At 52.1% G+C, this 16,621-nt stretch overlaps 1 protein-coding gene across 1 annotated transcript; it reads left to right on the top strand.

The window, feature by feature from the left end:
- Positions 1-1,334: 1,334 nt before the first annotated feature.
- Positions 1,335-12,905, top strand: FAM89A (family with sequence similarity 89 member A; the record flags this gene model as incomplete). The annotated part of the gene is made up of 2 exons (XM_080937248.1): positions 1,335-1,601; positions 12,333-12,905. The coding sequence occupies 2 exons, from the start codon at positions 1,335-1,337 to the stop codon at positions 12,591-12,593; spliced, it is 528 nt and encodes a 175-aa protein (XP_080793374.1). The 3' UTR covers positions 12,594-12,905.
- Positions 12,906-16,621: the final 3,716 nt, after the last annotated feature.

Genomic DNA, 16,621 nt, shown 5'->3' with positions numbered 1-16,621 from the left:
ATTGATTTTGGGGTGGGCTCCACGCACAGCAACAGAAAGCCCCCAAAGCGAGAAGGCACTTTTATAGCAGGTCTCTGAAGCACACAAAACAGTGCGCTCCTGATGAACTTCAGAGTCATTCCGTCTCTTTATAATTAAACTGAGTCGCCATGGGCTTGACGTTTTCGATATTGACTCTCTAGGTTTCTCTGCTATTGACCAGAGCTCTGATTTCCTCATTTCGAATCTGAGCCCGTTATCTTTTGAATCTTCCTGGAAGGGCGAAGCCTCTGCCTGACTCATCTCTCTTCTCTTCAAGGTATACTTTTACTTAGTTTTGCTGAAGTTGGTGAAGTCCCGAGATTCCACATCTTTCTTTGACTCCCTGACATTTCACTTTAAAAAGTTCTACTTACTTATTTATGTGTGGGGGGGGGGGGGGCGATGGGTGTGCGCGTGCGGACAAGTCATGAGTAGAGCGTTTGAGTCACAACTTGCAGGAGATGGTTCTTTTCCTTGCACCAGGTGGGGCAGAGTCGTTACTCCCTGTTTTGTGTCGGGTCGAAAGACAAGCTGGTTCATTTCTTTAAAAGAGCAAGCAAAATGAGGCTGGCGGTCTCCTTGGCTGCTGAAGTTCGGGAAACCTTGCGGCCCACAGAGGAGGCGAGCGAGGCCTCCTGAATGAGCCCAGTGTGCGCTGCGGTTGTGGCTGCTGCCAGCACCTGCGTTCGTCACGCCCAGGGAGGGCACAGGCAGCCCGGGGTGGGGGTCGGTGCTGGGACTGGACCCCTTGGTAGACAGAAGCGATTTTAGTGGCTTGTCAAAGTGAAGCCAGAGGGGCCAGACTCTTCCCGCCAGGAGCATGGACAGGGAGGGGAGCAGGAGCCCATCGGGATGGAAGGAAGACCCCTGGGGGTGAGGGTGTAGAATGGGTGGGGGCGGGGCTAGTAGGATGGGGCTGGAGGTGGAGTTCAGAGAGGAGGGGAGGTAACCAGCTCCTGGAGGTGGGGTGCACAAGACTGGAGGTGGGACCCAGTGAGGTAGAGACCCGTTGGTGGTGTGGCGAAGAAGGGAGGGGACTAATGCATGTAGGGTTCACAGAGCTAAGACTTAAGGTGACCCTGGAGGCTAGTCCGGAGCGCAGATGGTTGGCGTTAGAGCTGGAGGCCAGGGGGCCCTGAAGGGCGTCGCCTCACTGCAGCAACACCGAGCCAAGGGGGGGGCGGGCCCTGGGGGGCGGAGACCAAGGGGCCGGGCAGCGGGCGGGACTCGGGCGGGCGGGAAGTGGGTGGGGACCCGCCGGGCTCGAGGGACCTAGGCTAAGCTGCGCGCGCGAGTGTCGGCGCCCTGGCGAGATGAGCGGGGCAGGGTCGGCGGGCATGGCCCGGGGGCTGCGCGTGGACGGGCTGCCACCTCTACCCAAAAGCCTGAGCGGGCTGCTGCACTCGGCGGCTGGCGGCGCGGCGGGCGGCTGGCGGCACTTGGAGCGGCTGTACGCACAGAAGTCGCGCATCCAGGACGAGCTGAGCCGAGGGGGCGCGGGCGGCGGGGCGCGGGCGGCGGGGATGCCGACCAAGCCCCCCAACCTGGACGCTGCGCTGGCGCTGTTGCGCAAGGAGATGGTAAGGACCAGGCGCCGTGGGTCCCGTCGGGGGACACTCTCTTCTGGTCCCTGGAAGCCCAGGCTCCCCTCTTGGGCTTCCCATGGCTGGATTACCCCCCACCCACCCACACGCAGGGCAGCTTCAGATGCTGAGGTTCTCCTGGATCAGGCTAGGGCGCGGCGTGGTTCGCCTGCCGGGTCCCAGGAGAACAGGCTTCCTGTGCGCCTGCGGGTCGGTGTGAACAACAGATGGGTGGCCGGGCCCCTCCCCAGCCGCCCGCCAGGAATCCGATTACAGGCACGGAAGCGGTGCTCCTGCCGGGTGAAGTCTGTAGGTCTGGTCACAAACAATGGCTTTAGTTTTTTTTTTTTCAGTCTTGCGAAGTGCAATAGGTGTTCCTCGACCGGGACTCACGATTCAGGGTGATGCCAGGGCAGAGATTTGGGCCGCAGGGAGCCCTGTCCCAGCTCGCTTCCGGTGGCAGGCCAGGTGGGGAAGGACCAACCCAACCCACCCATCCCAATTCTTTCCCCTAGATCTTCTACTCTGAGTCTAACACATCTGGTGAATAGCATTTAACTAGATAAATCCATACTTCGTGTGTCTACAGCCTGAACTTGAACATAAATAACTTGAACCGCGGGGGTTAAATAAGGAGACTGTCCCCCCAGGTGTTTGAGGGTTTTTTCTTGCATCAGGCACAAGGCAGCTGGTTGTGAAGCTCTGCTTTATAAACATGCTAGGGAGGCTTGGGAGCCCAGCTACATTCCCCAAGGTATTTCCCAGGTCCCTCCTGCTATGACTAAAGTGCAGAACCTTATAATTACGCCTTGGGCGGTAGCTCGGAAGCTCAGCTATAGGAAATGAGCTGCAGTCACCCTGCCTGATAACAATGTTAAAGGTAAGGTTTGGCTACAGGCCCTGACAGGCTCTCTCCGAAAACCATCAGTCTGTCTCTAGCTGTTCTAGAGACTTAATTGACCTGGGGGAATGGCGACGTTTTCCCCGAGACCTTCAGAAGAACGTTCATTCCAGAGTCTTCTGCAGAATGTCTGTCTGATCTATTTAATTTGAAGGCCGGAGGTCAAATCTGTGCTAAGGACAGAATGTGACAAGTGCTGGAGGAAAAGCGCCCCTTGTAAGCACAGAAAGAGGGCGTGTCTCCCCATACAGTGTGAGACTTCTCTATGGGGTGCAGAGTCCGAGGTAGTGACCGGAAGAGAACCCTGAGGTCGCTGAGTGGTGCACCTGAGCCTCTAAGCCTCAGGCTTGACAGACAGGAATTTGAATAAGAGGTTAGGAGGTGGCCCTGAGGCTGTGGGAGGCCAGCGGATGGATCAACGGTCTCAGCAGGAGCAGGAACTCTGAGGTGTCCTATGAGTATAGGGGGCCTGGAAAATGCCCTAGGTGCACCTGGGAACTCCCAAAACTCACAAGAATTGCTAATGGGTCCCCAAAACTGATAAAGAACGAAATGAATCTAAGACGACCCAAGTGTTTTGTTGGATGGACAGTGTTTTGGAACAAAACAAAAATCACAGTCCTAAGAGCAGGCCTATCATCCAGTGGCAGAGGCCTGCCTGGCACACACGAGGCCTGTATTAATTACCTTTCTTGTTGCTTTGACACACGCCATGTAAAGGAGGCTTTATTTTGGCTCCCAGTGCCAGCTATAGCCCATCTTGGTGAGGAGATGTCAGCAGGCACATGAGGCAGCTGGTGACAGTCTATCTGCAGTCAGGACACAGAGATGAATGCTGGTGTCAGCTTGACTTTCTCCTTTTCCTTCAGTCTGGGATCCGAGGCCATGGCGAGATACGGCCCATGGGTAGGATGGGTCTTCGCACATCAACTAATCTGATCTAGAAATTATCTCAGAAATACGCAGACACTTATCTCCCTGGTGGTTCAAGACCCTGTTGACAGTCACTATTAGTCATCCAAGGCCCTGTATTCAGGTTCAGTTCTGAGCACCCACATTCCGGATCACAGGCCGGCACAGAGAGAGATGACCACAGCCAACAGTTTGAGGTATGCAAGTATTCTGGTTGTATGTATATCCTGGTGTGGCAGTGTGCACCTTTGATCAAGTTTAAAGGGAACCTGGGTTACACAGCAAGACCTCATCTCAGAAAAAACAAAACAAAACAAAAAACCAGGTACTTTCTATATATTGTCTAAATTTTTTGAGTTTTAGATGTATCTCCGTCGCTGAGCTAATGTATCTTCAAAAAGCAACTTAGGGAAGAAAGAATTATTTACCTTACAATTCCAGGTTACAGTCTCACTGCAGGGAAGTCCAGGTTACAGTCTCACTGCAGGGAAGTCCAGGTTACAGTCTCACTGCAGGGAAGTCCAGGTTACAGTCTCACTGCAGGGAAGTCCAGGTTACAGTCTCACTGTAGGGAAGTCCAGGTTACAGTCTCACTGCAGTCCAGACCATAAGAACTTGAAGTGACTGCTCAGATCCATTGTTCCAAGCAGAGAGAATAAAAGCATATTTGTTAGCGCTCAGCCCCGCCCCTCCTCTGCAGTTCAGGGATCCTCTGCCTAAGGGATGGTACCCACCCACAGTGGGCTGGGACACTGTGTGTTAGCTCCTACATCAGTTGACACTCAAGACCATCCTCCACAGATATCCCGTCCTGCCAGCCTAATGTAGACAGTGTTTCAGACTCTCCCCTCAGGGATCCTAGGTCCTGTTGATAATTAGAACCAGCCATCACATGCTGTACCTTCCTCATGGGAGCGGTGCTTCATCTTAATTTTAGTTTTTCTTTTCTTTTCTTTTTTTCTTTTGAGATAGGGTCTCACTGTGTAGCCCTAGTCTGGCCCAGAACTCACAGAAATCTACCTAACTCTGCCTTCTGAGTATTGAGATTAAAGATATTGCCACTACTCCCAGTTTATTAATTATTTAGATTTATTTTTATTATTTTTAAAGATTTATATATTTATTATATATGAGTACACTATAGCTGTCCTCAGACACACCAGAAGAGGGCATCAGATCCCATTACAGATGGTTGTGAGCCACCATGTGGTTGCTGGGATTTGAACTCAGGACCTCTGGAAGAGCAGCCAGTGCTCTTAACCACTGAGCCATCTCTCCAGCCCTATTTTCACTATTTTTAATTGCATGCATGAGTGTGTACGGGAGTATGTGCACGTGTGCAAGTGCCCTTGGAAGCCAGAAGGATTGAAAGGCGAGAAATCTGAGGTGGCTATGAACCAAACTTGGGTTGTTAATTTCTGAGGCATGTCTCTAAATCCTAAATATATTTTCAAATATCAGCTGCTCGTAGTTTAACTCTCTTGAGATTACAACCCTTTTTTGGGTCTTTTGGGCTCCGAAGCCCTATCTGATCATTGCACCTTATGATCCATACACACAGGCACAAGCAGCACACACATGTGGGTCCTCACAGTGTACACTGATGCTTGGTTTAACATGTTCTTGTCACTATGTATTGTTGGGACTGCAGTGCGGATGGTGTGGCAGTGCTGTTCCACTCTGAACTTTGAAAATGGGTCAAAAGTAAGTTTCTTACAGCACTGTGGATGTTGGGGGAGTAGCTGTTGGGGGGGCCCATGGTGTTCCATCAGTAGAGGATGCGGAGTTGGGGGCTAGAAGAGAGACGTTAGAGCTGAGGCTGCAGATGTCACTTCACAGGAGTGACATAAAGAGTAGTCAGGAGAACTCCGGACAGGACCCCGAGTCGAAAGCGGCTCAGTCCATGGCTGGTTAACGTAGCACTCAGCTCAGAGTTGTGGCTTGTCCATGTTACTGCCTGTTCTTGTCACCCCCTGCCTGAGAGATTTTGTCACCCTGAGTCCATTCAGAAAGATTCAAAGGTCTGTCTAGTGTTCATTGATTGTAAAGGCAATAGCTTAAAGAATTACTTATTGAATGTGTTTTTGGTTGTTTTGTTTTTGAGATGTCTTACTATGCAGCGCTGGCCTGTAACTCTCTTATTAGTTCCTTTGTTTATTTTGTTTATTTATTTAGAGACAGGGTTTCTCTCTGTAGCTCTGGCTGTATCTCTGGCTGTACTGGAACTCAATCTATAGACCAGGCTGGCCTTGAACTCACAGAGATCTGCTTGCCTCTGCTGGGATCAAAGGCCTATGCCACCATAGCCTGTCTCCTAGAACTCTTTTAACATTATTTATTTATATTCTTATTTTTAAGCTGGGACCTCGTTAAGTAGCCCAGGTTCACTTTGGACGATGTTAGGGCTGACCTTGACTTGTGATCCTCTTGTGACCCCAGTGGTACAGACATCTGCCACCATGTTCTGTGGTTCTCTTTCTTTCTTTCTTTCTTTCTTTCTTTCTTTCTTTCTTTCTTCCTTCCTTCCTCCCTCCCTCCCTCCCCCCTCCCTCCTTCCCTCCCTCCCTCCCTCCCTCCTTCCTTCCTTTCTTTTGAGACAAGTATCACCATGGGCCAACCTGACTGAGAAATTGCTGTCTCTGCCTCCCAAGTGCTGGGTACAACCATGATGGTGCCCAGACCGAAAGGTCTCTCATAAAAGTGCTGGATATAGGGATGGGTGGGGATGGTTCACTGTGCAAGCACAAGGAACTGAGTTTGGATCCCCAGAACTCACAGAAGAGTCAGGGATGGCAGTGTGAACCTGGAATTCCAGCTCTAGGGGGTAAAGACAAAAATCTCTCTAGGCATGGCAGTGTGAACCTGGAATTCCAGCTCTAGGGGGTAAAGACAAAAATCTCTCTCACGCTCTCTGGCCAGGCAGCTCCAGGTTCAATGGGAGACTGTCTCAGAGAATAAGCTAGAGAAGCAACTGAGGAGACGCTGATGTTGATGTCTGACCTCTCCGTCTCTCTCTCTCTCCCCCCTCCCCCCACTCTCTCTCCCTCCCCCCCTCTTTCTCTCTCCCTCCCCCCTTTCTCTCTCTCTCTCTCCCCCTCTCTCTTTCTCTCTCTCCCCTCTTCCCCCCTCTCTCCCTCCCCCCTCTTTCTCTCTCTCTCCCCCTTCTTTGTCTCTCTCTCTCTCTCCCTCTCCCCCCCTCAGTTATGTTCTTAACAGAATGGAGAATTCATACTCTGCTCACTGGAAGAGCATCTGTAAACTGCTGCAGAGGGGAGTCAGGAGATGCTAGTGGGTATAGATGTCTCTACAGCAATGTGAGACTTGGTCCCAGACCGCTGGACTTTGACCCATTTACCTACCTGTGGAGCGCCTCAGGCTCATGTTTACTGACTGAATTCCCAAGGGCCTCACCAGTTTGCACCCGCTTCTTCTCCCCCTTTGGTTAAAGCGCTCATTGTGTTGTGTGCAAAAGCATCCGAGGACCCAGCTTTTGGCACTCTGAACATTTCTTCATTTGCTGAGGGAGGCCTCCGAGGAGCAGCAGCCTAGGCAGTCACTGCTGCCTCTCAGGGTTTCCGGTGCTTCCCACGCTCACCCTGGATCTGGGGCCTGGATCCCTGCATTACTGTCTAACACCAGCTGTGGGTGGGAAGAGGGAACAGCTCACTGCAGGTCACTGCCAAGGGGCAGCGGGTGGGAACTTTGAGGTTTCACTCTTGGAGCGCAGTAGAAGCTCCCTGTGGATTCCAGACTTCCATGATCCTGTGACAGACAGAAAGCACACGTGCTGACAGAGCAGGAAGCCAGCCAGTCAGATAGGCCTGTGCCAGTGAGCGCCTTCATACATCATTCATGTCTCCAGCCCACTGGTTTCCATAAAGGTCAATCATTGCTCCATCTCTTCCTGTGCTGGTCCCTGTCCTGAAGTCGTGTAACCCGGAGACAGTTCTCAGTCCTCTAGAGACAAAGGCCGGCCTTCCAGGGCAACAGAAACTCCCTAAGGCTTGTTCATTATAGAGCCAAGGACACTGAAGGAGTCATCTCTCTACCTCCAGAATGTGGGTCGCGAGTGGGTCATCAGACTTGGCAAGCAGCTTGCCCACTGAGCCATCCTGCCAGCCCAATCCTGGTCATGGTTTGCTCCCTTTACTTCTTTGATTGGCTCCAGGAGTGGCGAGCTGCCTGCTTTTGCAGGCCTGTATATTCTGCGTCCTGTACAGGGGATGGGAAGCGGTGTCTTTGGTCAGAGCAGTAGAGCGCCACCCTGTGGCCAGAGCTCCATAGTACAAGGTCATCTCTGGGAACCAGGTCTGTTCCACTCAGAAGCAGGTGGACGGAAGGAGACTGAAGAAATACCGAAGAGAAAGTGTGGGAAGAGAGGTTTTAGTTCCTAGGCCGGTAGATGGATGGATCTAGGTGCATGTGGGTGTATGATTTCTCGGGTTTATTGGTAGAAAACATATGTGGAAAGGTTCCTTAGGACCCTCAGTTGTACTTAGAACTAGAGATGTCTGGGTATGATGGCACACACCTTTAATACAGCAGTGGGGAGGCAGAGGCACGGAGCTCTCTGAGTTCGAGGCCAGCCTGGTCTATAGAGTGAGCTCCAGGAGAGCCAGGGCTACACGGAGAAACCCTGCCTCAAACAAACAAAACAAAACCAACAGAAACAAAACTAGAAATGAGATACTCCTGTTATGACACCATTAAGCCTGGCCTGGTGTCACAATCTGTGATCCTGTCACCCTGGATGTCAAGGCTGTGGGTTTGAAGCTAGTCTGAGAGACACAGTGAGGCGCGGCCTCCAACACACACAAAAAATAAAACTAATGATAAAAGTAAAAAAAGACCATCGGAGAGAAACGGCAGAGCTCAACGCCCTTTGCAATTGCAGATATAAAGGTGAGTGTGGGTACCTAAAAGACTAGCAAAGACTTCACAGGAGGAGTGCGGTGGGAGTGCCCACCTGGCTGGCAGAGGCCTGTCCCTTGGTTTTAGGGGATAGTTTCATGATATACATGAAATTGAATCTGCACCTGTAACTTCATTTTCTTAAAAACAAACAAACAAAAAACCCTCCACAGTGGTGTTTTACAAAATGTGGGGATTTTGTGGTGATCTTTTGTCAGATCTCCTCACGCTTACCTGCTTTTATAGCTCTGTAGACCTTGGATCATACAGGGCCTCAGCCATGAGGAAGCTCTCGTGGCTCCATACAAGGATCTCCTCCTAGGCCCTTCCCACCTCTGCTTTACTCTTTGTCGGTTGGAGGCCTGGGCTTGGGGTGTGATTGAAGCTGGCAGTTGTGTGGCTGGGGTTATAAGAGGACAGGCCTGTCATTGGACGAAAAGGAAAGGTAGTTCCCGGCTAGCAGAGAGGCAGCCTGAGAGAGATACTAACCAGAGGGCGCCCGCTGCTGAGAGAATTAATGTTAGTTCCGTAAGGCCCGCCGGTGCCGGAACCAATGCCAGGGAGCAGTGTGGGGCGGTGATGCCTTGGAACAGGTCGCCATGCCTTTTTAATATTTACCGCAACACAGTTGTGACCAGCAACTCCCAACTATGGGTGCTGAGAAGCAGACTCTTGTTTTCTGAAAGAGCAGCAAGTGCTGTTAACTGCTGGTCCGTCTCTCCAGCTCCACCTGGCTTTTTGTCTGTTGTGGTTTTGTGTTTTTTTTGTTTGTTTTGAGACAGTGCCTCACTATGTAGCTCTGGCGGTGTTGGAATTCACTCTGTAGACCAGGTTGGCCTTGAACTTAGAGAGATCCATCTGCCTCAGCCTCCTGAGTGCTGACATCCTGGCTATGAGTGTCTTTTTTGTGTGTGACTTGGGAATGTACTGAGGCCATCCTGCTTGCAGGGCAAGCATCTCCCTAGATCCCAAGAGGTTCTTTTTAAAGGCTCACTTCTGCAGAGGATGGAGGTGAGCGCCTGTCCCTGCGGTACTTGGGAGGCAGACACAGGAGGATGGGGAGTTTAAGGTCCTCTGCTACATAGTGAGTTTTGGCCAGCCTGGGCTACATGAGGGCCCATCTAAAGAAAGAAAAGCTTCTAGTTCTCTAAGCCCCATCCCCCACCAAACCTCAGTGAGTCTCTGGGACTTTAGTGACCCTTGACCCAGCAGAGAGTCACCATCTGTCTGCGACTGTTTCTGACACTATTCCTGCAACTGAACTTATTGTTAAACCTAGAGAAAGGAAGCGGACTCTGACGGGAAGGACATGCAGGGTCACAGGGTCCTCCTTGCAGCCGGACGGTGAGAGGGAAGAGCTCAAGGAAGAGAGAGAATGGCAGAGAGGAAGCAGGCAGCCTAGCAGAGGCAGGAAGGAGCAGGGACTGAGCTCTTGTCTTGTAAGTCACAGCAAAGGGTGGGAAAGCACAGGGCAGAGATGACTGACTCGGAATAAGACCCAAGTCTCACAGTGCCCCAGAAGGAATCTGTCAGTTCTGAATCCTGCTGTAGCTGGGAAGAGCAGAGGTGTCCCTCGGGGACACGTGGGTGGGTGAGATGGCAGGTGATGGGTGACTTAGGGAAGGGGACACTTTTTAAACACTTTTTTCCTGGAAGGACAAGCTGCTCTTGCTCATGGTGAGTTCACTGTGTCCTGTAATTCAGTCCTCTGGCATCCACTCCATCTTGTCTCTGTCCAGATCCCTTAGCAAAGAGCCTTCTAGAGGAGCCTGAGCTGCCTACTGTGTTCCCCTCAAGCAGATGGGTTCCGATGACTTGGCAGGAACCACAGGGACACAGCACTGCCTGTCCTGCCATGGCTTCTGGACTACCTGAAGGTTTTGGCCAGGGTTCCCACACTTCACATGACCCTACACCAGGACAAGGACAGACCTGAGTGTTCAATCCGTCATCTGGAAGCAGCCATGCTGAAGGCTTTCTGTCAGTGATGCTCACATCTTGTAGTTCAGGGAGATTCTGCCTAGTGGGAGAGAGTTAGTCTGGTGCCTGGAGCAGTTGCTCCCAGGCGCTGAGGCCAGTATGATCATGCACCATTGTACTTGGGTGAAATCTGCCCATGTACTGGGCATGTGTTCGGTCATGTATGTCAGGACCATGCCGTGTCTCTAAGAGGCCAGTGTCACATGCAATTGTCACATGCAATGACAGGGCAGCTCTGTGAGTCATCTTGGTGCTGGGCATGTCTCTGGGTATCCAGGGAGACTTGACTCTGAAAAACCTGGCACCGTGAGTCCTGGGTGACACGGGTCATCCAAAAGTTTAAGAACCATGGAGCTGCGGCTTTTTCTCCTCACCGTGGGTTGACCCCATGAGACCCTAGAAGGTGAATATTAGCATCTGCTCACAGCTACTTTGGTCTTTCTGCGGTCTGTTCTTGACATGAGAGGCAGATTAATAAGGTCTTTCATCCAGTAGTGACACAGTGACGGGGCAGGAGACGCGTGTCATGCGAGCATCTTAGACATTTTAAGTGGATAGAGGTATGAGTCGTGGAAGGTGTGGTTTTATCGAAGTTGAATCTGGGAGCAGGCAGGTGCACAGGAGTGACTTAGAATCTCAGGCTGTGGAGGTTGTTTCTCATCTGCAACAGAATCTGGGAGCATAGGAGCTGTGCAGGGGGAAGGATTTAGCCAGAACATCCGGATGAAAACAGCCTACATGCTGTCTTGCCTTCTGATGCTATTTCTGTGTAGCTTGGGCTAGCCTCAAACTCACAGTTCTCCTGCCTCAGCCTCCCAGGTACTGAGATGTCAGCCATGCTGTACCATGTCCAAATTGACTGCCTTCCTAAAGCCATGGGGTGTGGGCTGCCTTCGGGTCCCTAAAGTATAATTACAAAAGTGTGACATTAGGTCTGTCTGTACGTGGGGTGGTCACGTTAAGGGCTCCGCAGGATGGACACGGAGAGCTGGGACCATGTAATAATGTTGCCTCTGATTGAAAGCCTATAGATAGCATTGGTGGCTGTCCTCCTAGAGCCTGGGGTTAGCCACCCCAGTCTGGGTCTCTTCCCCTGGGCCGCTTTGGTGGTAGCTTACGTCCTGTCTGACCACACTATGCAGCTGCTGTGCAGGAAGCAGATGGCACTTCCTCAAGCTCTCGGTGTGTCTCTTGGCCTGTTAAAAGGTTGGGGTGCGGGCTCCCCTGTGAATCTGCGCATTGGCCCTTCCTTTGGGATTGATGGGACTCGTGCTTTTTTAGACTTGGCTGATTCTTGTCATAGGACAGGGAGGAAGGGAGGAAAAGAAGACAGAAAATGCATGGCATTTCCCCTGCACACACACACACACACACACACACACACACACACACACAGAGGCACGTGAGCTCCTTGTCCTTGACACTTGTTTTTGTGACCTTTCCAGAAGGTGGTGTGAGGCTCCGTCATCAGTTTCTTCAGATTATTGTCCTGAGGAGGGACCACACTCGGTCTAGAAGAGAGAGCATCTCAATCCCAGCCATGCCTGGATAACCCTAAGTGGATGGGGTTGCTACAGGGAGGTAGCTTGTCACACTGACTGTGACATCCTGTCTCTGGCCAGGGGTAATCTGCCACCTAAGAATGACAGAATGTGGGGTCATGCCAGGGTTACAAGAGGTCTTCTCTAAGTCTGGTCATGGGGAGCATCAATGTCTTTGAGCTCCACAAAGAATCCAGCTGAGGCGCCCAGAACATGTGCGTCACCGGGTGTGTCTGTGGAGCACCAGAACAAATTCAGGCTGGGCTCGCCGCCCTGCAGGTGTGGACTCACCCGCTCAGGTCTGAGGTATTGGGTGACATAGTGGAAGTGTGTGTCTCCCTGGAACTAGAGCATCCCGGTGACGCCGCCTTAAGCCTTTCCGAGGGAAGGAATGTGCAAACCCGGGTGGAACTCTGGTTGGTGCTCCACCGAGATGAAATTCCAGCACTGACTTGGTTTCTACCTCTCCTCCCTTCCCTCAAGGTCGGCCTCCGGCAGCTGGACATGTCCTTACTCTGCCAACTGTACAGCCTGTACGAGTCCATTCAGGAGTACAAGGGGGCGTGCCAGGCAGCCTCCAGCCTGGATTGCACCTATGCACTGGAGAATGGCTTCTTCGATGATGACGAGGACTTCCAGGAGCAGGGCTCTCTCCGAGACAGGCAGCGCCAAGGCTCTCCCAGGGACCCGTCGCTGCCCCTCACCCACCTCTCCAGCAGTGACTGGACTCTGGAGTCTGTCTAGTCCCTCTGCGGGGTCCTGTCAACACAACTGGCAGCATCTGTTCCTCCTCTTGCAAGGAAGTTCCTCGGCCTCTTCATGGTGGACAGTCTGAGGGCAGATGGGGACAAATGCCACTTGTCCAACTGTGGGTTTGGAGCTCACGGACATGGGGCGGCCTGCTTAGTTGGCTGCAGGGTCTTCTGGGTGACCTTGAGCACGTCAGAATATCCTTGATGCCATCAGTAGCAGCTGCTGGGGGCTCTGGCCGAAGGGTTCCGTGTGGAAAGCCTTCGCAGGCATTTGGGTGAGGCTGCTCTCAGCAGGCTTCTTCGGTGTCGGGTTTGTTGTGGCCTCTTTGGTTGAGGAACGCCACTCCGGCGAGTGTGGAAAATGAGGAGCAGCGTTTGCCTGCCTGGAACCCGCAGGGCAGCCTCATCTGGGGCAGCCTCATCTCGGGGCAGCCTGCATCTCCTAGGGGCAGCCTGCATCTCCTAGGGGCAGCCTGCATCTCCTAGGGGCAGCCTGCATCTCCTGGGGCAGCCTGCATCTCCTAGGGGCAGCCTGCATCTCCTAGGGGCAGCCTGCATCTCCTAGGGGCAGCCTGCATCTCCTAGGGGCAGCCTGCATCTCCTAGGGGCAGCCTGCATCTCCTAGGGGCAGCCTGCATCTCCTAGGGGCAGCCTGCATCTCCTAGGGGCAGCCTGCATCTCCTGGGGCAGCCTCATCTCCTCGGGGCAGCCTGCATCTCCTAGGGGCAGCCTGCATCTCCTAGGGGCAGCCTGCATCTCCTCGGGGCAGCCTGCATCTCCTGGGGCAGCCTGCTTGTTTTCTTGCTGTTACTTAGCTGTTAACCCTTTTGCTAATTTATTTGAAGGCTGCATCACTGATTTTGCAGGGAACTCCTGAAAGCTTTCTAGAAGGAGGAAACATTCTGCCACACTGGTCAGCTGCTTTTTTGCCACCACCAAAATTGACTCCAGGTATAGGTAGAGAGCAGAAACTATGAGTATACAGAGTGGGGGGCGGGGTGGGGAGACCCTCGGACCAGCCAGTGTTTGTATCACTCGCCATGGGATGGTGAATGCTTGTGGTTAGTGACTGTGAACGCCAGTGCTGGGAAACAGTGTACTTAACCTGAAGCCTTAAGATAGTTATGAAAACACTTTATGAGAACTCCACCCTCCGTGGGCATGGCGGTGTATGCCTGTAATCCCAGTGCTGAAGTAGACACAGGAGGATCAGAAGTTCAAGGTCATCCTTGGCAACATGGAGAGTTCAGGGCCATCCTGGGCTATCCTTTCTTAAAACAAAACAAAACAAAACCCCCTTTTTTTTTTCTGAGTACACACTCAGAACCTGATTGTGAACCCAATCCAACACACACTGAAAGGAGGTGAGGGTTTGTTTTTATATTTTTGGCCATTAAATTAATTTAAAGACATTCATTTCTCCATTAAGGTTGGACAATGATTTCATTGGCACCAGGCCATATTTACAGCAAGATTCACCTTAAGTCTTGGAACGAACAAGCCAAGTTGCGCCTTTTTAGTGAGATGTCTGCTCATCAGCGCCATCTTGAGGCCAGTGTCAGAAATACAACTTAACTATTACAATGGACGGGTACGTCCAGACAGAGCGACTTTACAAAAGCCCAACCTGACAGACCACTAACCTTATTCATGCTACAGACTGGGGCATGAGTGACCCCCTGACAGCCGCCTTGTCAGAAAGCCCCTCTCCGGGGTGGCTGATGACATCCCATGGCCGGGCAGATGAAGGTCCTTGACCCACCCCACCACCCCTGAAGCTAACCTCTCACCTCCAAGGCCAGGAGATCAGATTCAGCTGGGACAGAGAGTCTCCGGGGATTAGTTGGTCAACTCAGAACAAGCTTGAGTCATCCTGGAAGAGGGAATGTGAGTTGAGGAACTGCCTCCATCAGATTGACCTGTCGGCACATGTGGGGTGCTTCTCGATTGGTGGTTGGTGTGGGAGGGCCCAGCCTACCGGGAGCAGTGCTACCCCTGAGCAGGTGGCCCTGAATAGTAAGGGGAAGGTTAAGTCAGAGGGATCAAGCCGGTTAGCAGCAGTCTACCAGGGTCCTTGCTTCCCCTGAATAAACACTTTCCTCCTCCAGCTTGTTTTGTGTCGGTGTTTTATCACGGCGACAGAAAGCAAACGAGGACAGGCTGCATTCAGTTACACAACAGCTCGGGCGTTACCCTGCCTGTGCTATAAGGAACTAGGTTAGACGGGAGAGGTACAGTGCTCAGAGGGAAGGGTCAGTGCCTGGCCACCAGCTGGTAACAGGATGGAAAGCAGAAAATCCAGTCAGCTGAAGGGCCGTGCTTCGAGGCTAAGCCTTGCCTCACTGAAATAAACCCTGGGTCTGCTGCTCTTAGCTCTGCATGAAGGGTCACCTGGGGAGCTTTGGGGAGAGCTCTCACCCCACATCTGGATTAAAAAAAAAAAACTTTATGTGCATTGGTGTTTATCTGAAAGTCAAAAGTATGGCTGTGTGAGGGGATCAGGTCCTTTGGAAGTGGAGTTAGACAGCCATGAGCTGCCATGCAGCTGCCGTGAATTTAACCAGGGTTCTCTGGAAGAGCAGCCAGTGCTCTTCACTGCGGAGCCATCTCTCCACCCCTCCCCCAACCTGGATATTATTAGTAAGTGATGCAACCCACTGCTGGAGGGGAGAGAGTGCTTGTGGAGGGAGGTGCAGGTCGGTAAGAGCATTTCCCACCATGCACCTCTCTGGGCCTATCTATATTCCCCCAATAGCTGCCTTATAAAAATTCACATGACACAATAAAATAGCCTTCAATGCAGCTTTTTTTTTTTTTTTAAGTGGGTGGGTTCACGTGTCAGGACAAAAGTTGGGCAGATTAAGTGAAACTAGACTTTGGAAAACAGCCACAGTGGGAAAGATTGATATCCTGTTGATTTCAGGATACTCAAGGCAACTCTGACCTGTTTCCTGTCAAATGTGTCCTCTCGGGGTGACTCCCGGGAAGTGCGGGGAGCAGGTGCCAATGGAAACCTTTTCACTTGTTTTCTCCTTTGGAATTTTGAGCAAGGTCTCACTGGTTTTGTAGCCTTAGACTCTTGGAAGTGTTCTTACCTCAGCTGCCCAGATGTGGAGGCTTTAAGACTTGTATCCATCCAACCCTTGGTCAGAATGGAGGACATCCACACTGCTGGCCTCAGAGCTGGCCACGAAGCTCAGTGTTGAGGTCTTAGAGAGCTTCGTGCATTGGCCTTACACAGGCGAGAGCACAACTCCCTTTGGCAGTGAGCACCGAGGCCCTGGTGGGTGGACACAGCTCACCTTGTAGAGCCAGGTAGTGACCCTCAGCTGGAACTAGTTCACCTAGGTGGGTAATGCCACCGGTGGTCCTCACAAGGAGAGGGACACTTGATGGATGGAGTATGCACAGCAGCCATCTCTACTACACACTTGCAGGGAGAGCGCAGCTTGGGGCACACACACCCGCTTTCAGGCTCCCTGCCTGCTGTCCCCGTGCAGGGGTGAGCACATTCTAACCGCAGGCACCTTGTGTAGACTACTAGGTGTAGACTACTCCCATGCTTTCTCTGACAGTTCATCACAAGAGTCACGACAGGACATGGGGGGAGGTAGGTCCAATTCCATCTCATACCCGAGGCTCTGGCTTTGGTGCTCCTTCTCTGGCAATGAGTCAGAAGCCAGGAGTACTTAGGCTCTAATCTAGAAGGGCTTTTCTTCACAGTAGGTCTCCCGCTTTATCACACGGGCTGTGGGTGGGCAGCAGCCAGACTCTTACCACTGTCAAGGGTCCCAGGGATGTTCCCTTCCTTTCATCTATGCGTCCCTCGGAGAGATTACAACCTGGTTCCAGTCATCTGACTGCTCTACTTTAACAACTTCGGGTCTCTCTTTCCTGCAGTGTATTTGAGGAGCAGCAAACTATTCTTCCTTAACAAAGACATACGGACCCCAGAGACCTGCCACTAGGCTACACAGGCTATCCATCAGACCGAGGGGGACTCAGTCTCACTTCTGTGTG

This window comes from Micromys minutus (assembly GCF_963924665.1).
Source record: "Micromys minutus genome assembly, chromosome: 24".
In the NCBI taxonomy this organism is placed as follows: domain Eukaryota; kingdom Metazoa; phylum Chordata; class Mammalia; order Rodentia; family Muridae; genus Micromys; species Micromys minutus.
This window is presented reverse-complemented; position numbering and strand designations above follow the sequence as displayed.